The 22,638-nt window shown below is 34.2% G+C and overlaps 2 protein-coding genes across 27 annotated transcripts in view; one reads left to right on the top strand and one right to left on the bottom strand.

The window, feature by feature from the left end:
- The first annotated feature begins 1,069 nt into the window (after positions 1–1,069).
- Positions 1,070–8,629, top strand: LOC105331927 (tRNA-specific adenosine deaminase 1). Of its 2 annotated transcripts, none has more exons than XM_066078573.1 (9): positions 1,070–1,254; positions 4,699–4,776; positions 5,110–5,164; positions 5,370–5,503; positions 5,769–6,492; positions 6,788–6,969; positions 7,767–7,869; positions 8,268–8,357; positions 8,468–8,629. In XM_066078573.1, the coding sequence occupies exons 1-9, from the start codon at positions 1,125–1,127 to the stop codon at positions 8,616–8,618; spliced, it is 1,647 nt and encodes a 548-aa protein (XP_065934645.1). In that variant the 5' UTR covers positions 1,070–1,124; the 3' UTR covers positions 8,619–8,629. The 2 variants fall into 2 exon arrangements, with proteins under 2 accessions (XP_065934645.1, XP_011432606.3); XM_011434304.4 differs by having other exon boundaries at positions 1,192–1,254; positions 5,093–5,164.
- Positions 8,630–9,196: 567 nt separating this feature from the next.
- The window catches only part of LOC105331928 (FH1/FH2 domain-containing protein 3), a 50,614-nt gene continuing 37,172 nt past the window's right edge, over positions 9,197–22,638 (bottom strand). For 8 of the 25 annotated variants that reach the window (XM_066078554.1, XM_066078557.1, XM_066078555.1 and 5 more), the window contains 12 exons: positions 21,638–21,874; positions 20,029–21,131; positions 18,003–18,158; positions 17,666–17,851; positions 17,302–17,421; positions 17,050–17,211; positions 15,112–15,233; positions 14,503–14,770; positions 14,172–14,316; positions 13,789–13,950; positions 11,848–11,877; positions 9,197–10,957 (listed from right to left, as the gene is read on the bottom strand). In XM_066078554.1, the coding sequence (XP_065934626.1) occupies positions 10,884–10,957; positions 11,848–11,877; positions 13,789–13,950; positions 14,172–14,316; positions 14,503–14,770; positions 15,112–15,233; positions 17,050–17,211; positions 17,302–17,421; positions 17,666–17,851; positions 18,003–18,158; positions 20,029–21,131; positions 21,638–21,874 (2,765 nt within the window). In that variant the 3' untranslated portion in view covers positions 9,197–10,883. Of the gene's footprint in view, positions 10,958–11,847; positions 11,878–11,981; positions 12,012–12,436; positions 12,466–13,097; positions 13,178–13,587; positions 13,644–13,788; positions 13,951–14,171; positions 14,317–14,502; positions 14,771–15,111; positions 15,234–17,049; positions 17,212–17,301; positions 17,422–17,665; positions 17,852–18,002; positions 18,159–20,028; positions 21,132–21,637; positions 21,875–22,638 lie in introns of all 25 variants that reach the window. The other 17 variants (XM_066078568.1, XM_066078569.1, XM_066078558.1 and 14 more) reach the window with 15 other exon arrangements.

Genomic DNA, 22,638 nt, shown 5'->3' with positions numbered 1-22,638 from the left:
AAATCTTGATTCTTATATTATCTTGCATTGGGTATTTTATCTCTAAAACATTAGATCTAGTACGTCCTTATATGTACATTGGTCCCAACCTGAAAATCAAGGGTAAATCTCTTCAGTTATGTTTAAACAGTGTGATACTAAGTATTATATTTACATGATAGTTTCCTACTTGCACAAACCAAAGAGGCACGCCCCAAACTATTTTGCTCCTTAAGTTCTTTTTTTTTTTTTTTTACCACCCATACACTAATGACTATAGAATACACAATAAAAAAAAATTAACAAATAAAATAAACAATATTATAAAACAAAATATAGTATAGGGGTGGTCAAAAAGTAAGTATGCAGAAAGTTTGTGACGAGCCCCTGGGTACAAACTAACTACGTGTTAACCTTTTAGCCTAGCCTGTTTATACCTGAATTGTGGTCATTCCTCCTATTGCATTGGTGAACAAAATAATACAAGTGAGTGGATTGAAGAGGCTTGTGTGAGATTTCTACTTAGAAATCTCAAAAGGAAAGGGGAAAGAGAGTGTATGTATAAGAGATTTACCAGTAGTGTCATGCTCCATCTTATGATGTTCTGATGGGGCCACTTCAAACTTTGCACATTCACCTTTAGGGCGAAGATGGGAGAGCTGCAAAGTTGCATAGGTGCGAGTGTGAAGATGCAAAGCACAAAGATGCGAAGGAGCGATAACACTATCCCTCCTTTGCCTATGCAACTTCGCACTCTCACCTTTGCACCTTTGTACTTTCGAGTTCACCCTAATAAAATGACATCTGAGGCAGAAGACGAAATTTTGAAAATTTATTTTCAACAGTTGTTGGGGGGGGGGGGGGGGGGGGATGGTTTTAAGGGATAGATCTAATTGGTTTTGACGGGTGGCAGATTCTGAGGCATATTTTACATTTTTGCTTGAAAGGCAAAAAAACCGAAGGTCGAAGTGGCCCTATCAGAACACCATACCTTCTACCACTTAACCCTTCAGCTCAGTCGGTAGGGCATTTGTTTTTAAACCGAAATGTCTTGGGTTCCAGCCAAGTTGTCTGCATTTCTCCTTTTCTATAACAATGGTAATTTTCATATCTTGTCAATGTGATAGGTTTAAAGCCAGAAGAAGATGGAACTTGATGAAAGGTTTGCAGACAAAGTGGCTGAATTGTGTTACAAGAAATACCAGTCTCTACCAAAGAAAGGGAAGCCCCAGAAGAACAAGGAGTGGACCTTACTGTCCTGTGTATGCTTGACACGTACGGATTTCTGCATTGCTTTTTAGCTCACCGAGACGAAGTCAGGGGGAGCTTATGCTATACCGTCGGCGTCGGCGTCCGGACCTGGTTAAAGTTTTTGTTGCAGGTCCTGTATCTAAGCTATTACTTGTCCTATCTTCACCAAACTTGCATGGATGATGCATCTGGACCTACTTATGGACTTCAAAGACTTGGATGCTGAATCTGAGTCCTAAATTTCAGATGCTGGAGGAGGTTAAGGTTGTTGGACCAGGTTAAAGTTTTTGTTGCAGGTGCCCTTTGATAGCAATATCTAAGTTACTGCAGGTCCGTACTTCACCAAACTTGCATGGAAGGTGTGTCTTATGATACTGATGCACCAGACAGGCTTGAGTGCTGAATCTGAGTTTAAGGTTTCGGATGCTGGAGGAGGTTAAGGTTTTTGGAGCAGGTTAAAGTTTTTGTTGCAGGTGCCCTTTGATAGCAATATCTAAGTTACTGCTGGTCCTTACTTCACCAAACTTGCATGGATGGTGCGCCTTATGATACTGATGCACCTGACAAGCTTGAGTGCTGAATCTGAGCTAAAGGTTTCGGATGCTGGAGGAGGTTAAGGTTTTTAGAGTTGGTTAAAGTTTTTGAAACAGGTGCCCTCTGATGATTATATCTTAGTTATTACTTGTCCTAACTTCACCAGACTTCTATGGATGGTGCGTCTTATGATACTGATGCACCTGACAGGCCTGAATGTTGAATCTGAGCAAAAGGTTTCGGATGCTGGATATGGTTAAGTTTTTTGGAACAGGTCACATGTTTAATAGATAATAGTACTATTTCAAACTTGCATAGTTGATTAAACTGTAATATGAATGAATCACAGAGGAAGCTTCAGATGCAGAGCTTGATCTCCATTATCAAGGATGCTAAAAAATATATCTTAGTTATTACTGGTCTGAACTTCACCAAACTTGCATGGAGATGCGTCTTATGTATACTGATGCACCTGACAGGCTTGAATGCTGAATCTGAGCCATAGGTTTCGGATGCTGGATGAGGTTTAGTTTTTTTTTAACAGGTCACATGTTTTATAGATGATAGCTTGCATAGTTGATTTAACTATATTATAGATGAAACACAGAGGTTGCTTCAGATGCAGAGCCTGATCTCCATTATCAAGGATGCTAAAGAAATCTCCTAAAGAAATCTCGCTCAAACCTGCTCGATAGATAGATGTGTTTGTTGATAAATGATATAACATGATTCCTTTGATATAGTATTGTATGGTATAAAACAATATTGTTTAATATGATACAATATAATATCATATGTAATATTATAAAAAGTTATATGATACGATATGATATTGTATCAATTTTTTTGATATTTTATGTTATGATATTGTATCATGATATCGTAATGTATAGTTTTGTATACTATGATACAATATTGTATAATATTATATTGTATTATTAATTTATCACATGACACTATTACATAAAATATTGCAAAATATAATATTGTATCCTATGATACAATATTGTATATTCTTTATTATTGTATCATATGATATTGTATGATATGATATTAGTTTCGGTAATATAGAATTATATCACATGAAATTGTATAATATGATACTGTAATATTATATAATATCGTATCATACGATATTGTATTATATGATATTGGTTTATAATATGATATATTATCACATCACATGAAATTGAATTGTATGATATTGTAAGATATAATATTGTATTATATGATACAATATGTATAATATAATATTGTTTTATATAATATTTTACTTTATCACATAATATTGTATCATTTGATACGATACAATGTTGTATCAAATTATATTGTATCATATGATACATTGTTATACTTTCATGTTAAATACTGAAATCTGATTGGTTAAGACGCAGTTAATAATATTTTATATTACCCTCAGCGTTAGTAACGCACTTAGCAACGGGTAACATTAAAAAATATTACATGCGCGAAAATTATGCGCGTACGGTTCGCTGTAGAATTCACGTTATTCCTATGTAAAAGCAGTTAAGTTTTCTTTAAAATTAAAACATTCAGTATAACAAAATAAATAGTGCCTGTTTGGTAGGATAACAGTTGAAATTGACACCCCTCGAAAACCATTGTCAACCTCCGCTTCGCGTCGGTTGACAATGGTTTTCTCGGGGTGTCAATTTCAACTGTTACCCTCCCAAACAGGCACTATTTATATAATATCATATTATGTATCAAAAATGATACAGTATCATACAATATCATACTATATAAATAGTGCCTGTTTGTGAGGGTAACAGTTGAAATTTACACCCCGAGAAAACCATTGTCAACCGACGCGAAGCGGAGGTTGACAATGGTTTTCGAGGGGTGTCAATTTCAACTGTTATCCTCACAAACAGGCACTATTTATTTTGTTATACTGAATGTCTTTTTTAAAATTTTTAAGAAAATTTTACTGCTTTTATATAGGAATAACGTGAATTCTACAGCGAACCGTACGCGCATAATTTTCGCGCATTTAACATTTTTTAATGTTACCCGTTGCCAAGTGCGTTGCTAACGCTGAGGGTAATATTAAATATTATTAACTGCGTCTTAACCAATCAGATTTCAGTATTTAACATGAAAGTATAACAAAATATAATATCATATGTTTCAATGTTATGATGTATTATGTAATATGATATTGTAATATAATACTATATTGTTTTATATATTATGATATTGTATTATGTGATCAAATTCAATAACGTATAACACAATACAATGTCATATCATATGTTACAATATCATATTTCATCATTGTTTATTATGGTATTTTATTGTATTATATGATATATGTTGTAAATATGATAGGATGCAATATTTGATTTTATATTATTGTATTGATTAACATATGAGCATATGATTATCATACAATTTTTTAACAGATGATATACGATATTGTGTCAAAACAGAATCCATGAATATCCAAGATCATAAAGTATGATTTTCATTTAATATGATAAAGGTGGTCTCATAAAGGTGAAGTCTCATAAGGGTGATGTCTCGTCTCGGTGAGCTTTGTAATCTGTGATTACCTATGTTTTCACCTAAAATTGCAAGTGCCACGCTATATTTTATTCATTATCGCAATTAAACTATGGCCAATGTGTATAATCCTTTCCCATCTGGCCCAGAAGGAGCTTTATACAGTAGCTTGATGTACTGTTTTATGTTATACTATTTACGGTTTTACTAGAACAATAGTGCCATTTATACTGTAGATAATATTAATGTATATGGCTTATCAATGTTCTTGTATTTTGTTAGATAGAAATTTCATTTATCATTTTATGTAAATTTAAGAGGCACAAATAGAAATGTTTCATAATTATAAACACATGATTCTGACATTTATCTTACTAATTTCAATGCTAGTAATGTTACATCTTTTAGGAAATGCTGAAGAGATAATAGTTGTTTCCCTTGGCACAGGAACAAAGTGCATAGGAAAGAGTAAGCTAAGTGCTGATGGTAAGATATGTAAATTATATGAATGTAGATTTCTTATATATTTTACGCGAGTGCTTAATTCCACGATTCAACGGTTTTACATCATATTGTGAGAACATAAAATCGCGAATGCTGAAATTTTATCATAGTCTCATGTAGTTTACATATGTCAGCGAGATTTTAAAATTTTTGAGAGGGGCTTCTCACAATTTTATGCGGATATTAATTCCTTGCGTTTGATTAGGAATTTACAGTAGTTATGTTTCATTGCTCCATATTAATGAATATACATAATACTGATACTGATTACAAATATTATAACTTGTTTATGTGAAAGAGAGAAGAATTTTGCAGGAGACATGGTCAACGACAGCCACGCAGAAGTTATTGCAAGGAGAGCGTTTTTAAGGTGTGTAATCTTAGGCATTTTGTCTAATTTTTTTTTAGATATATTGAAATTTTCAGACAAAACTAGATTGTGTTAAAATTTAATTCAGCAGATATGGGAAAAAATTATTAGTATTGTTGATTTACATGTAGTGAAATTCTGTTTTTGTCAGAAATAAATTGGCTTCTAACTGAAAAAAATACACAAATGTTCATCATTCTGCAAGGTATCTTTATTCTGAGCTAAAAGAGGCATATAGTGGAAGAAAAAGCGAGATATTCACTTCAGCAGATTCAACCCACAACAAGTGTCGACTCAAGCCAGGGGTCCAGTTTCATCTCTTCTCCAGTCACACCCCTTGTAAGCACATTGTACTTAATGGATGAGACCTGGGGGCTTAAATGATCTTTTTGTATAGTCTTACTTTTATAAAATTTATGCATGTATTATATTAGAGTTGTCAGAATGCTTGCACTTTATTTGGAGTTGTCAATTTATGTACCTAGTATGTTTACATAATCTGGATACTGTTTCATAAAAGCATCGTAAATTCTGCACTACTTAACAAGATATGACATACTGAAGTACTAAATATGTAAGAAAAGAAGTTTATCATACCTTAAAGGTGGCGATGCCTCCATTTTCCCAAAAGATGCAATATCTGGAGAAGAAGAACTAGATTGCGATTCCTTTTCTTGGCAATATGGTAGAAAGAGGAAATCGGATACAGAGAGTGATTTAAAACCCAAATGTTTAAAAGTAGAAGAGTGTTTAACCAGTTCAGATTACAAATCTCCAAATTCTGACTTACTAAATTTACAAGAGGGTTTGCATTCAAATTGTCCAAAACTAAGTGAACACTGTGTATCCGACCTTGTGCTCTCTCCGAAAGACACTGGCACTGAAAAAGTTACAAAAAGTGACTCAGATAACATAAAAACTGATGGAGAAGGGACAGAATCAAGCAAATATTCAGAGTCCTCTGATCATCTTACAAATGCTGCTTGTCTTATTTGCAATAAACACAGCAAAGACGATGAACATTTACAAGTTACAAAATGTACCAAAGAAAATGTCCCTTTCACAGAAACGAAGGGGCAACAACCACAGTCGGATATTTTTAGAACTGGAGCAAAACCTGTTGCTGGGGGTGGGGAAGATCCCCTTGGAGAAGGGGCAGGGTACCACTCAGTGGGGCTGTTTAGAATCAAGCCTGGAAGAGGAGAGAGAACTTTGTCTATGAGCTGTAGTGACAAAATGGCAAGATGGAATGTTCTAGGATGTCAAGGGGCATTACTCTGTCACTTCCTGCAAGCACCAGTGTATTTTTCTTCCATAATCATTGGCAGGTAGGATGACCAACATTTCTACATATGAAATAGAGTATTTTTCATGATACAGTCCAACTTTGTTATCTGTAACTTGATAGGATCAAGAAGTTTTCTTCAAATATTTGAGAATTAAAGATATAGATGTTCAAATACATTAAGAAATAATGCTTTAGTAAGACTTCCATTTCACTTACAGACTTAATTCCATTGTATTTGAAATGTTGAAGTTTGTGACCTTAAAGTTAAACTGAATGTTAGCAGGATTATAGAAAGTTTATTCAATCAATATATATGAAATTTTTTTATTTGGCAGATGTCCATTCAGTCAGGAGGCCATGACAAGAGCTGTGATCACGAGGTCATCAGGGGTCAAAGATCTTCCAGATGGTTTCCATATCACACATCCTGCCATTCTCCAGTCCAATAAGACATTCGTTGACGGAAAGGCCAGTGTAGAGAAAAACTCAACTGGAAGAGTTGTTCCCTCCTCAGCATGTATGAAACATTTCAAATGAACAAACCATCCAGTATTCTCTACATTATAGCGCTAAGGGACTATATGTAGTTGCTTGATTGAATGTTGAAGTTTCTTTCCTCTTCCTCTGTACATTAAATGTCTTATATTTTTTTCTCAAAAATATTTGTGATAGATTTGTTGTCAGACTAAAATTCCAGTACATAATGATAATGAAAAAGTACCATTCTTTCAGTCAATTTTTAGATATGTATTCTGAATTGAAGCAGTATTACTCCTTAAGGCTGTCATGTCTCTGAAATAGCCCAAAGTACAAATTGAAAGTTTCTTGAGATATGTCCTTAAAATATGTTCTAATACTGTCATGAACATCATACTGTAATCAAGGAAATATTCCGTTTTATTTTCGTCCCATTTGCCCATTTGTCCCAAGGTATCAAATTATCTCTCTTTAAACACAACTATGTCCGGGAAAATTCAAGACGGGGCGAAACTGTTTGCAAGCATCGAAGAGGGAAAATAACACACGGCGAAAATAAACCTTTATACAGTAGCTGTTAATACTACTCTAAATTAATTCAAATGAGTGATATAATTTATGATTGTGTAGATTTTTTCCTTATCGGTTGCAACTCGTTGCTTCTGGATTTAAAGAACTTGTGAGTTTATACTTACCAATGAAGGTAAAAAAACAAAGATAGACCCATATCCATATTTTTTTAACTTCAGCTATTTCCTTAAAACTGAAAGAAAATTACTATAGCCTAAGACAATTGATTGATTTTCATAAGCTTTGTCATTCTGTATCAAATTGTAGCAAAAATATGGTTCAATTCCATGGAAACACCTGAAGTGATCAATGAAGGGAAACCCCAAGGGCTCACAAAGAAAGATTACTTAAAGAACCCAGAAAAGGCCAGGTATGGAGAGAGAGAGAGAAAGAGAGAGGGAGAGAGAGAGAGAGAGAAACAACTTGTTTCGGCCTAATCCTCATACAGGTTTGTCAATGACCTCTTGCATTTTCTCATCCTACAAAATGAACATACAGTGCAAGTATACTGTGAATCCTGTATACACAGCTGTGACTTAGCGGTACTACATACATGTATAGTACTGGTATCACACTTGAACATTGGCCAAGTCACTGAACTTTACACAGTACCAGGTAATGAACTCTAATCATGCACCATACACCTATAGGTTTCAGAGCTGATACAAGTACTAGTACAATGTACTTACCGATATATCCTTGGCCTCCACTGGCTCTTTTTACTTTACAAATGTATATCACATTGCAATGAATTGATTTTCTTTTTAGGAGTAAAATATGCAGCAGAGAAATATTTCACTGTTTTATGGACCTTATGAAGTTTGTACAGATTGAAAATTTTCCTCATCTAAAATCTAGGTATGACATTTTTTAAAAATTAATAAATAGCAATGTCTTTATTTATTTTTTCAATTATCAGTTTTATTTTCAGTTGCAGACTTGTTTAAAACTTGATTTTACCATTTCAGTAATGTCACTCACAATTCCAGTTACTTTGACTGGAAGATGGCCTCAAAAGATTATCAGCAGTCCTGGCAGATACTAGGGGCCCACTACGGTTCTTGGAGCCAGAAACCAAGAGATCTACTGAAATTCACTTGTGATGTCAAATTTAAATAAAATATTTATTACAAGAGATTCATTTCCTTATTATATCATCACAAGAGATAGTTTCATCAGTTATTTAAGGCGACTGGGTCATCAACAAAATACCAAATAATTTAAATATTATTTTGCTATCAATAAGGCATTATTTAGAGAATTAAATTTTTTAGCTGAAAAAAAGTTAAGTTTACTATATTTTTTATACAAAAATTGTCCAGCAGGCAAGAATAATCTTAAAACAGCATAATCATCCAGTTGTTTTAAACCAAATTAATGGAGTCTCTAACAATTCTTTGCCCTGAAATCATTCTTCACATTTACCTTTAATGAAACCAGAGCTGTGTATTTTACTGAAGACTTGCAAACAAATTCATACATGTACTTGCTGTTTATTCATAAACTATAAAATTTTAACCTTATACCAACAACATATTCTTTTGGCTGTTAAAATTGATTGATAAAAATGGTTTTCTCTAAATTTTGTATGTCAAGGATTTTTTCATGAGACTTGGAAGATTTGATGCAAATTCTTTTGTAAAACACAGCTAAGATTCTTTCATTGCGTCTGTTCAAATACAAACAAGAAACACACCTGATTTCACCCTACTTTTATTGAAAAATGTGTCTACATAAAATATGGCAGGAATTGTCTGTGATGTTGAATAAAAAAATGTGTGTATATATCAAACTGAGACACTCCCAAATGTGACATCCTGGTGAATGGGGTCAAATGAAAGGTCAGATTACAAAAATGACTGACTAGTTTCTCTGGCAACACTGATGAGTTTTTGACAGATGATGACAATTATTGCCCACTGCCCCTAACAACAAACAGCTAAAATGTTAAAACTAAAGATTGTTTACACCTAAACACTATATAATTACACAGAATAATCTCTAAACCAAGCTTTATATCTCAATTATTGCAAAAAATCATTGAAAGCACCATAACAAATCTGTTGTTACAATCAGACTGTTAGATTTCTGTTGAATAATACTGCATCAATAAGTGATGACTACATTAATAGCAAATACAAGTACTTGACCTGATTATAATTCACACCTGCCCTTGTACACACAATCAACAACATAACAAAATAGCATAAAATCTGAAATAAATAAATTTGTTCACTTAATACACTGATCTTCATACAATTCTCTAAAATAAACTATTAAAAAAAATCTGCACCATGGTGAACCTTTCATATTCTTTCAATGGTAATAAAATGTATTTTGATCATCAGTCAATAATCAAAATACACGTATCACATTCATAAATCATAAAATTTAAGAAAAGAAAAATCCAAATCTCTGAGATTCATTAACAAGCAGTTTGAGTATAGATATAGAGTTAACAAACAATTGACAAATAAAGAGTTTAATGGAAAGAGGATAACCTTGTAGGATTCCTGCAACTGAATAAAAATCTATCACAGACATTCATTCACAATGTAAAAACCATGGTACCTCACAGCTTACATAACCTACAGTTGGTCAACACTGTGATTGAGTATATGTTCATGCTTAAAATATTCTTCAAAATGTCGCCAGCCAAAATTTTTTTCCTTAATCAATTTGTCTTTGATTTTATAAGACCTACGGATTTTGTTCAGTTCAAACAGATAGATTTAACCTCTTTTTAATGATTAAAAAAAAGAAAACAGTGAAGGTAATTTTTAATATCACACTTTGTTCAATACATATGTATGTTAAATAAAAATTGAGATGTAATTCGTCAGTAGAGTAACCTCTCTTTACCCTGTGTCTATAATTATAAAAGGAAAAAAATAGCACATTAAGTGATGGGGGATGTAATCTCTTTCTACGAAAACCAATATAAAATTGTGAGAAAATTAAGGATGAGGGTAAAAGTTTGAATAAGATGAGGGACTTCTATAATGAGAGATCTGAAAGACTTGAATGAACGGGACAACTCCGTCTACAGAGACAGTTGATGCTGACTATAAAACCTTCACACAGTATAAATAACCCAACAGCATTCAAATACAGGAAATACAATGATGCAATAGTCATAAATATAAATATACAGAACACTAGATTAGTAAACTGGTCGATACAAGGATGGTCTGAAGAAAAACAATTCAAACATTTGGTATAACAATCTACTATCCAACACTAGCTTTGACCAAAATGGATATTTTGTACAAATTTCATTTTAAAGAAATGAGATTAGTTTTTAATATGTGGTGTAAGTTGACGTAATTCCCATGTATTGGTTGAACTGGAGTTATGTGCTCTTGCTTCTGAAAATCGAGATTGCTACACAGCATCCGAGAAAGAATTCACCATGTCGATTTCATCCGAATTCAGTCCACTTTTCAAAGTCCGTCGCACTAAAAGAAAGGAAAATACAGATAATTATTAAACGATTTGATAATTTATTTAATAACACATGAATAAAATTAATCCCATATACATTCACTAATTAATTTTTTTCCTTAATGCATTAATATACAATCAAACATATCTACTATCATGTATAATAACATGCATTTCAAATGCATTCACATATAAACACATATGATTTTTCAGAGTTACACATGAATATAGAATACACGTAACATGTAACGAGGCATCTAAATATAAATATGCTGAATTTTAAAATTTTATGCATTTTGAGACATTGTGAAGGCAATCTTTACAATGCAAGGAAAAGACATTGTGAATGTTAATATATAGCACATCTTTTTTATGTTAAATGCAAGTGTTCAATGGTGTCTTATCAGCAAGGATTCAATACAATCTACATTAGAAAAACAACAGCACTGATATCTACCGTACATTAATCTTTTGACAGTATGCGTCACAAATATGTAAAAATCTCATATTATAATCTAAACAGAATCATCAACATAATGCACAACTACATGTAAATTCTAGCAAACTCCAATCATTCCATTCATTTCCAATTCGGCACAATCCTCATGCTTTCTTATCTAAAGAACCAACTTCTGTTTGCTTATAAGCCCACCCCCTCCCACATACCCTTTTCTCTCTGTGTTAGTTTTTAACTTATTTTCCCATTTTTGAGCCTGCATTCTACAAATATGATTTTTAAAAAATTACAGAAAATGTCCTAGTGCTTGCATGGACTCACTGGTGATGTTAGAGGAAACAAGAGGACTTTATTTAATTAGTCTCAATGTGATACGATTATTTTATTTTAATTAATATTATGGGTTTTGATCATCAAACTTCTTATAATACACTGCAATATATCTACCAGTATCCACATCACAATGTTCAGTCCACCCTGAAAATTATTGGGTTTTTTAATTCATAGATATAATACATCAATTTGAATCCTTTTAACAACATTAAACAAGCACCATCACCGAATTTTGTTTTTGCTCTTACCAGTCTCTGAATTCTGATTTTATAGAATTCCTACAGAAAGAGATATTACACAATTAACAAGGTAATTTGAGGGTCAAATGTTAATTAAGGTAGGTTGGATTTGAAGGCATCACATATTAGGTAAAATTGGTTCAAATTCCAATCAAATGTTTTAATGCTTTCAGACAGAAACATAGTCCTAACTGCTTGTATTTATAAATAAGTTTGAAAAAAGAGAGAAAAATTTGTCCGAGTATACATTGAAAACTCTGCTCAGAACCTTCTGCATAATTTAACAAAGATCTATGCTGCCTACAATACAAAACATAAACTACAATAGCTACGATGTGAAGAGTCAAACCAAGTAACTGAAAGCATCAATACATCGGAAATAACGAAACACAAAAAATGAAAAAAAAATGTTCAAACTGAGCATGAGCACACTTGATGGCTGTGACGACGCTAGGCGGTTTTACCTAAATATGATCAGTGTCACTGTCCCAAACTGAAAGAGAGGCCATGACAAAATACACGTTACTACAGGAGATGGAAAGGTGAAGATGGTGAGAGCTAGTGCCCGATACATATATATAATGGATGACAGCTCTTGTTACAGCACGTTACAAGTATATGTATATTAATCTCTGTACTTTTTACTGATTTTACTATAATTATAAAATTTCAGCCCTGATTCATAACAGTTATAAATACCCTATAAGGTTAATAAAGAGAAATGTAGACAGTTGGTACGAGATTAGTAGGTTCTACCACAGTGTGGTGTTATCTCTCTTTTTATTCTTTTCAGCAACCTCATGCAGTGTCAACAATCTTCTAAACTCATCTTTAATTCTGACTAAAATGCATCTTAGTGCAATTGAATATGCTTGAGAGATAATGTTACAAAAGTGCTCTGCAAATATATGCACATATATTTTCTTAAACATACAAAACATTTGAATTCTCTACATTTTCTCTGTTAACACATAGCTTTGTTTATTAGTTGAACTTTTTTGTCCCTTACAACTGACTGGACATGTGAAATAGCAGAAAGCATTGAAATGGTTAAATCGGGGAGCGTGAATTTTTCTTCCGGATTATATGTTATATACAGTTGCCTTTTAAAGAAAGAGCTTATACTTATATACGATCCTCCATGGAAGGACGAGTTCGATACAGATCACTATTTTTAATCTCGGACATCAAATCACCCCACTCTGCTGTGTTAAAAAGATTGGTGATGGAGGTCAAAAAACAAATTTCATTTCAATATTAAAGGCAGCATCAATAGCAAAGGGTTTGTAGAAACGTCTGAATTAAAAAGGAATCTAACAGGCAGTAAAATGCTTGATCCAAATTAAATCAGAATTGGAAACCAATCAATAATGCAATAGTAACAGTAAAAACTTTTTCAATGAAAAACTATGTCAAGTCCTACTTCCTCTCCACGAACTCTCATTTTGACAAAAGACAAATTATAAATGTCAGAATGCTTCATAATTGCATGAATAGGAGATTATATGATTAATAAGATTCTTGTGGAGAGGAAGAGTACTTCTTTAAACACTGCACTCCAAGCCTGTCTGACTTCATGACGTAAGTCAGGGGCGTAAAAAGGGGCGATTTTTACCTGAGTGGGGCACACCTAATACATATCTAATAGTCGGGGGTCAATAACTGGAACGGCTGGAATTACAGAGCAATTGTCATCAAAATATTCAATGCTTTAAAACTCATCTATTTTATTTTCTTCATGTTTAAAGATGGGTCAAAAATGTTTTACCAATTTAATGGGAGAAATGAGAGATGATGACACAATTAAGGGACTTACAAGATTTTCGGTGTTTGCTGGCTCGCTTCCTTTCCCTGGGGGCTCGGGTCGGTGCGGCGGTTGCCGTCCTCACACAGGCTTCCAGTATCTCGTCATCTCCAGTATCATACATCTCGGAGTCCGTCGTTACACAACCCCTCGATGATGAAAACTTGGATTCAACTAAAAACACACCAAAACAAGAGTTTTCACAAATGAAGTACATATACATATTTATTTACATTAGGAAATGATTCTAGAATGAAATGAAGAAGATACTATTACAATGGATGACTGCAAATACATCAATAGAATAAAATTTAATCAAAATGCAACACAAGACGGAAAATAATCACATTTTTAGCCACAGAATCTACACTGCAGCATGAGAGAGTCAAACTTACGTGGTCCTACAGATCTTCGACCTCGACCCTTGAGGCCCCGTTCATCACAGCTCGTGTACCCATTGGACAGAAGCTTGTGTAGATTGGCCTGGTCCTCACTCATGTTCCCGTCATCTTTTGACCGACTTCGTGAAAAGTTGGCAGTCTTAAAAATAAAATACCAAAGTTTAAGTTTTCATAAAGCTTTATCAATTATTGTATAGGATTTTTAAGTACCGGTACTTATCAGTTCAACAAACATATCAAATTGCCATATTAACGAAATTTCCAAACTAAAAGTTATAAAGTGTTTAAAGATACTTTCCAAAGTGTTTTCAATTACTGTACTTACATCCACAATCATCTTTCCTCTGGTCTTCTTTCTCTCTCTCTGGTTGGCTTTCTTGGCCAGCTGCTGCATCACTTTTTCTCGTGTTGTTCTGTATTCCAGAGCAAATTCACTCACAATTTTACAGAAAGAGTTCACTTTCATGTCCTTAGCAAAATGTAGAGGAATACCCATGTATAGGAGCAGTTTATGGTAACGATTGATCACTCGTTTGAACACAATTTCAAGAATCATTATCCTCTGTGCTGCATCAGCCAGAAACTCAGATAACCTGTGTACATAAAAGAACATAACTATGTTTTATCAACAGACATTGTCAAATACTAAGCTTTAACACAATACAAGAAAAAAAACTCTGGAACCACACTTTTAAAAAAAATTATTTTTTGCTTTCTCCCAACCGATCAAAAAATACTTAAATCAATATCATTTCATAATCAATTTGAACATTTCTTTTTTTTTGAAAATCCAATTCATTGCAGATCAAATTTTCATCATTTGTAAAAACAATTTACTTCTCTACCACTGGACCCAGAGTTCAAACAACAAGTCCGGTGGGCAAAAAGAACAACTTTTTACATGCGTCCTGGGCCAACTGGTGAGAAAACTTACTTGGATTTGAGATTGGATGTTGATCCACCCTCATGTTTAGCTATTGCACGTAAGTGATCCCAAGAACTCTTACAGTCTCTCTCCAACTTCCCCAGTTTGTGTTCCAACTCCTCCCAATCCACCTGTAAACCAAATATCACATTAAACATGCTAAACATACAACTAGTGAGAGTAACAGGGCCCAATCTTGATAACATAATTTTTTTTATGATTCCACACTACTTGAATATTCAATATATAAGTGAATTCTGAATTTAAGTTTGTATAATTTAAAACAGTACCAAAACTACTTAAAAATAACGCCCTGAATTAAGGTTCTCCGATCCTCAGGTACCAAAAATTGAAAGTGTAAATTTTAAAGCAAATGACATTTTACAGTCTCATACTAATGATTATAATCATAAATTAAGCATTTATATGTATTGTTTCCATGCGTTTTTCAAAGATAATGCATTATCACCCATAAAGATTTATATAAGGAAAAAGAAGTGACTTCAAGGTTTTGCTAATTTGTATTCAGTAGAGTATGATTACACTTGACTGCTGCACATAAAAACATTCAGTAGATATGTAGATGGAAAATAAATAAATAAAAATGTGCTGTATCCAGTATTATAATCATTGAAATAAAAGAAAATGTCTTTACATCATGTATGAGAAAGAGTTATCTTTCTTTCAAAAAGTCAACAACAGATATAATAATGTTCCTGCGCTTTGTTACTCTTGGTTTTCCATGAAAACATTCACTCAGTACACTTTGTATACCATCAAAGCCTTCTCTTTGGTACGCTAACTGCAGATGATACATTGAAAGACCAGAGAGAGACATCCTTTTCACCATGCTCTCAGACACTGTTTTGTTTGTTAGCAAGGGCATCAAAGTTTGCAAGTTAGATTTAGAGTCTTCCATCTGGAGTACAACTTGCATCATATAATCCACACTGAAAGTATAGTTCAAATAACAGGAATCTGTGTACTGTGATGTTCGACAAGTTTCTGTAGATATGTACAGTCTTCAAGTGCATCATGTGCCTCGAACGTACAGCCTAGAATTTCTAGCACGAGGAGTTGAATTTGTGGTATTACAAGATGCATGATTCTTCAACATAGGTAGAGTATCACTGAATCCAATAATGCAGTCTTGCAATGGTATATCAGAGCATTTCTCATTGCTCTGCATAGAACAACACTATCATATACTTTCATATACATACCAACACCAAGTTTAGTATTCACATCAAAAGGACCTTGGCCATTTGCATCAATGTTGTGTCTCTTCCCTGTTGGTACAAGTCAACTCCTTGCAGCAGGTACACTTTATATACAATAAGCTCGCAAGACCATACTGTTTTTCTTTTACAAACTTTGCTAAATTTAGTGGTTTATGGCACACAACACATCCTCGCTCTAGATGATCAACCAAAACTGAAAACTCTACGATCCTTCGTCCATCAAAAATATTGGTATATGTCGATCGAGAAAGTTCTTCGCTATCATTTTCACAGTGATCCAACTCCAATCCAGAATTTACATCACCTAAGAATGTCTTAGTTTCATTATTATTTATATCAATGTTGTTATTTATGTCACAGCCAGTGGAAAAACTAGTAAACCCTTTTTTGAACCGACCTTTCGTTGACAGTTTCCCTCCATGTTGGATTGTTTACTAGTAACATATTCTCCTTCTTTGACAAAAGATTTCCAAAAAATATAAATGCCGGACTTCATGGTACGAATAAACTATTTCCGAATATGAGAACGAGTTATCTCGCTTTGCTGAGGATCGGAGATCGTTAAGCTACGGTAATTAAAATTATGATCCTTTAATCTCTGTGACATACCGTAATTTATTAAAACAAAGAATGAATGATGGTAATGACATTATGAGCTAAAAACATTGGGTAAGTGTAAGAGGTAAACATAGAGAATAATATTTACTCTAGAACAGCGAGCCAGGGCTCCGATCTCGGAGTACAGGTCCGTTGTGTCCGGGAACTGTTCGATGATGATGGCACACAAATGATGGAGTAACGAGTGTTTGTGTACTGTATCTTTGACTTCAGGAATTTTTGCCAAGTACTCAATACTGAATCCCCTGGCCTGGAATGATTAATGATAAAATATTAAGAAAGATGCATGAAACAAAAAAATATAGTCACAGTGGTGAATGCTGGAGGAAAAGATACTTACTTGAGCACCATTTAGGAAATTTCCTATCGTTAATATCACAGACAGAATACATTTAAAAGTTTTGTTCTTTTTCAGCTCGTCAACGCCTTTCTTCAAATCACAGAGTGGCTCTGAAATTTCCTGTAAAATAAAACAAATGTGATAGAAACTGATAAATTATTTAAACTGACTAGCAGTTGATGATAAATCTAGTACATCTATTCTACATAATCCTTCATTGACAATTCTTGGTAGCAATTTTGTATAATTTTTTCCTCAGTTTTTGATGAGCAGTGAACAGCAATTCTATCCAATTTCCTTCAGATATTTTCAAGGCTTCTGTGCCATATTTAAGACTTAACCTGTCAACTAATCTGATACTTACAGATTCTATTGTTTCGTAGTCCAGCTTGAAGAGCCAAAGAGAGAGTCGAGCGTGCAACTCGCTGATGGAAGACAGAGTCAACAGAAACTGCTCAGCAGTTCCAAGGGGAATATCTGGGTTTGCCATCTGGGCCTCCAGAATGTTTGTTTTCTCCTCTGCTGTGGGAATCATGCCAGTCAAAATTTTCTGGAGAAAAAAAAAATTGTGAATAAATCAGGTCCTTTATCAAATAGTCATTAAAGTAAAAATTTAAAGCTAATAATCTGGCATATAAATGCAGTTTTTCAGTAAAACTTCTGTTTACAAAAACAGAACATGAAAAACTGTCTGTGGTTACCTCAATGCCTTCTCTGTTCATAATGGCATTATCCATCTTTAAGATGGCCGCCTTGATCGTCCTAGGGGGAGGGAGCACTGTTAATCCGATGTTTATTGCATTGGATCGCTTTGCATCTAGCACCGTTATTTCTTTCTTTCCTGTTGTTTCCTGACGCTGCAATCGTTTATAAAAACTAATTAACGCAACTCAACTAAACTAAGGAATATGTGCCTAAATGCAAGAACATTACATTTATCAACAAAACATCAACTGTTTCAAAATAATGCAGAACATGTTTTCAATATATGTATTACTAATCAGTTATTTTGAAATATTTAATTTAATTTTAAAAGTTATCCAAACATTTACCATTACTTTTATTCAATTGAAAAATTTCATTATTTGCGTGTCAATATAATCCAAGGGGGACATTCACATGGAAGCATTTCTGTTGGATCTGTTGGGTGCCCTGTGTTCTGTTTCTATGCAAGTGTGTGGGACTGAGGATTTTTGTGCTATACATTGTTAAATTAATAAACAGGAAAGGTTTTTCACTGGAATGTAAAATCTCACAGTACAAATACCTTGTGGACAACAACTGTTAGTTGATGAACACTCTAAATGTTAGAATTAAATGTAATATTAGAGTGAATTAGTACAATAAGTGTATTATTATAAAACTTACTCATGCAAATTTGGTATTTCAGAATTTCTAATGTAATTAAATTAATAAGGTTAAATACAACATTTATAGAGTCTGTAATAAGAATGTAATAACAAATATTTACATCCACCAAGTATTATTCCCTCTATTTCTTACGGAAACTTATAGTTAATTCATAGCTCTATAGAAACAGCCAGACTGAAATCTACACGCCCCGTTTATCGATTGGTCCAAATCTACGGAGGCTGAAACTGACAAGAAAGTGACAGGATTGAATTTGACACACCCTGTTAATCAATTGGTCGAGACCTACCTAAGAAAAATCACGGACTGCACGAACTAACCATGATGATGTCAGACTCAAAGTATCACAGGAGACGATTTGGCTGTTTCTTTTAGCTAACGTACTTATGTACATTAACAGTAATTTAGTGAATTTTACTTACTTTTTACGCTCAATTTATTACTTAGTTAAAATAAAGATGTTAATATAAACAATAAAATGCTCACTTTGGTGATTCATGTGGGTTATGAAGGTAGCGATCATTGCAGAAAAAATTTACATAACCCGCTAACCAGCGGGTTATATATTTTTTCTGCAATGTCGCTACCTTCATATCCCAAATGAATCACCAAAGTGAGCATTTTATTGTTTAAGTAAACCAATAAGAAGGAAGTTATTGTCTACTAGCTGGTAAGGAGAGGAATAATGTCTGTAAAAAGGACCCATCACCAAGAGAGAGAGAGAGAGAGAGTGCTGTTTGTGCGAGGTCATACTGACTATAGGGATTATCAGACAAACAGAACAATTATATGGAGAGTCTATTCATTTCTTGTTTGTTTCTTACCACATCCTGTTTGTGTTTTTACAAACACGGCAAAACACATGCACAAATAGCCAATCAACATTTAGAACCATCAAATGTGTGTCAGCGATGAGTTAGCGCAGCATGAAATAGAAAGACAAGAAAAAAACCAACATCAGTGCATGTACAGCAAATATAGTTAAAGCTTCACACACGAGTGTAGCGTGGAATGATATCCTTATAAATTGCCAGCTGAACATTTAACACTTTACTGTATAATAATTGTCATTTACAAAATCTACAATACCAATCACAAGAATGTCAATAAATTAGTAAACAACATCTATGAAAGTATGCAATTTGTTTTATTCTTTCTAGTTTTATTCTACTATTACCTTTATTAACAATGATTGTTGTCAATTTAAAATATACTAAAACATGATATTGTTATTTTATACATTACTTAAAATGATTTGATAAATTCTACTGTAGTAAAATTTGTGGTTAATGCAAAACATCAAATGACAGAGAAGTGCTCCTTGCCTCACACCAGTAACACAATTATAACACTGACCTTTTTGTTGATCTCACTACTCCTGGTCTCAAACAGGTGCTCCAGCTTATCTGGGTCTACTTTTACATTTATAACATCTTTCCAGATTGTTTCCCCTTTGGTGGAAGGGTGGGGTGCTTCTGGTTGAACAGTTTTCCAGTGGAGTTTTATTGTCTTTTTCACTTTCTTCAAATTTGCCCCAGGTGGTGGAGGTAGGTTTACCTTTGATGTGTCGGGCTTGGGAGGACCTCCAAATGGAGGTGGTGGAGGGGGAGGGGGACCTCCAAAAGGTGGAGGAGGCGGTGGAGGGGGACCTCCAAAGGGTGGAGGTGGTGGAGGAGGAGGGATCATTCCTGGTATTCCAGGAGGTGGTGGAGGTCCCAAAGATGGATCAAACTTTGGAGGAGCAAACACATCCTCATCCTCAGAGTCTTTGAGATCAGTAAAATCAAGATCTTTGATTTTCAAAGGTCTGTGTAATTTTTGTAATAACTTATCCCACTGAACATCACTCTCTGTCTTCTTCACTTCCACAGGCTGAACAGGCTCAGGCTTTTTCACAGTTATCTGCTGCTGAAGTCCTTCTTTGGCACGACTAATTAACCCTGATTTATCCCCGACAGGTGCTTGCTTTTCTTTGGATTCAATCACACCTGGGCCACTAGAGAATTTGTCTATATGATCTTTGAGTTTATTGTCCTTTTCCTCAAAGCCCTCCACAACTTTTGGAGGCATGAGGGAGGTTTCTTTGAGTCCTTGCTCCAGGGTCTCTTTCCTCTGAGTGAGGCTGGTGTCCCCCCTGAGGGAGGGGTGGCGTTTGAGGACCCCTGGTTCTGGGACCTCATCCACCTCTTCCTCGTGCTCTTTTTCTTTTTGTTTCTGCATGTACATCAACCACCTACTGTTACTCGACATGTCCTGTGGTGGGAGTTCACTCTCCTGGCTCTGCCCGTTCTGATTCTGGTTGAGTTGGTCGTTGATGTTGTTGTTCCTGGTTTCCAGGTTGTTCTGTTGACCGTGAGAAGCCTCATCGTTGCTGTTGTATCCTGATTCTTTAGAGATGGTGTCCTCTGGTTTCTGAGGCTGCAGTAACGGCTTCGGTTGCCCTCTTCTTTTCTCATGAACTACAATTCAATACATACAATATTAACATTCAGTGCAAAAGACAAACTTTATTTTATGTCACAATTAATCTGCACAAATTAAAATTATTTGTAGATATGCTGCTTACTTACATTTTGCATAACATGTAAGTTATGAAAACATTTCAAAACTGATTATATATGAATAAAGAACTTTACATGCTGACCTAGCATAAAAATAATTCAATCATGCAGAAGTTGATGCATGCTTATGCATTTCAGTAGGTTTATCATTGGGTATATACAGTATTTATAAGTCAGAAATCTTTAAATATATATGAATATATCAAAGGACAATACATGTATCTAAAACACTGAATGTTATGATTAAATAAACCCACTTCTGTGAATGAATGGTGCATATATAAGTTTCATTTGAATTGTCATAATTAAAAATACAGTTTTTGTCTTGCAAGATGAATTTCTATCTATGCTCTACTAAACAAGTCCACTATATCTATCTATGTCTAAAGTCTCTACGCTCTTACCCCTCGAGTGATCGTTTGTTTCTACGTCACTGAGCGAGCTCAGTGATGAGTATTTAGACTCAATCTCCACAGGGTGTGAGTTACTATCACATGACCCTGTGCTGGATGTGCTGGCCACCGAAGCACGGTCAATGTCATGGTAACGATCAGAGACATGTTGCCGTGCTCGCTCCATTTCCTGTTCCTTAAGAAATGAGCGCTGTCGTTCTCTACGCTGTTGCCGACTCCTTGGAGCATCTGTTGGGAGGACATGCGTTGTTAGTAGGTCAAGTTCACAGCAAAAAAAATAAAATATTCAACCAGAGGCCAACAAATCCAAAAAAAAAGATCAACCCAAAAAATTTTAACTTCAAAATTCAAATGTTTCCATGCCATCTAAACCTGTGCAAGGCAGAAATTTGCGGGTTATTTTTTAGTTAATAAGATGTTCTCCATCCTGTATGATAAATCTTAACATACATCTTAGGTTGTACCCTTATAAAAAAAATTTAGCCAAGGAGCCGATTCAAAACCATGGTAGTTATTTCATACTACTAAAAGAACTTGGTGAACTCAGAATAGACTTTCAATTACTTGAATTCAGAATTGAAAATTTTTCCAGTTGAAGCAACATATTAAGGAAAGTGTTGGACATATATTGCACACAGTAAGGACAAATTACAGATGCAAAATTATATAAACATTTTCAAATGTGAATGGCTTTATTTTTTACTTTACTTATTCTTTTTTAACTTGATCACTTATTAAGGATAAATGTTTTCAAACTTGCTGTCAAATCTTTGAGGAGGTTGCCAATACTATCTATAATATATCTTTACTTTCGACACATCAAATATCAAAGTTGGTGCAAATAAACCTTTGACTAGCAGGACATATTTCATCAGAGAAAATAATGGCTAAATAATGCATCTACACTTGCAAGACAAAGGACATATTACATTGTAATAGTGATTGAGTATAAAGGTGCCATATTGTGGGGGAGGAATATACATTTCTGCACT

The sequence above is a fragment of the Magallana gigas genome, chromosome 3 (assembly GCF_963853765.1).
Source record: "Magallana gigas chromosome 3, xbMagGiga1.1, whole genome shotgun sequence".
NCBI lineage: Eukaryota > Metazoa > Mollusca > Bivalvia > Ostreida > Ostreidae > Magallana > Magallana gigas.
The sequence above is the reverse complement of the archived record's forward strand: the minus strand, read 5'-3'. Positions and strand labels throughout refer to the sequence as shown.

Bases quoted from the DNA above. Each gene is read 5' to 3' on its own strand.
- LOC105331927 (XM_066078573.1), top strand. From the start codon at position 1,125: ATGGAACTTGATGAAAGGTTTGCAGACAAAGTGGCTGAATTGTGTTAC. The intron at 5,165-5,369 runs GTGTGTAATCTT...TCATTCTGCAAG, and splicing joins GCAAGGAGAGCGTTTTTAAG to GTATCTTTATTCTGAGCTAA. The intron at 6,970-7,766 runs GTATGAAACATT...ATCAAATTGTAG, and splicing joins AGTTGTTCCCTCCTCAGCAT to CAAAAATATGGTTCAATTCC.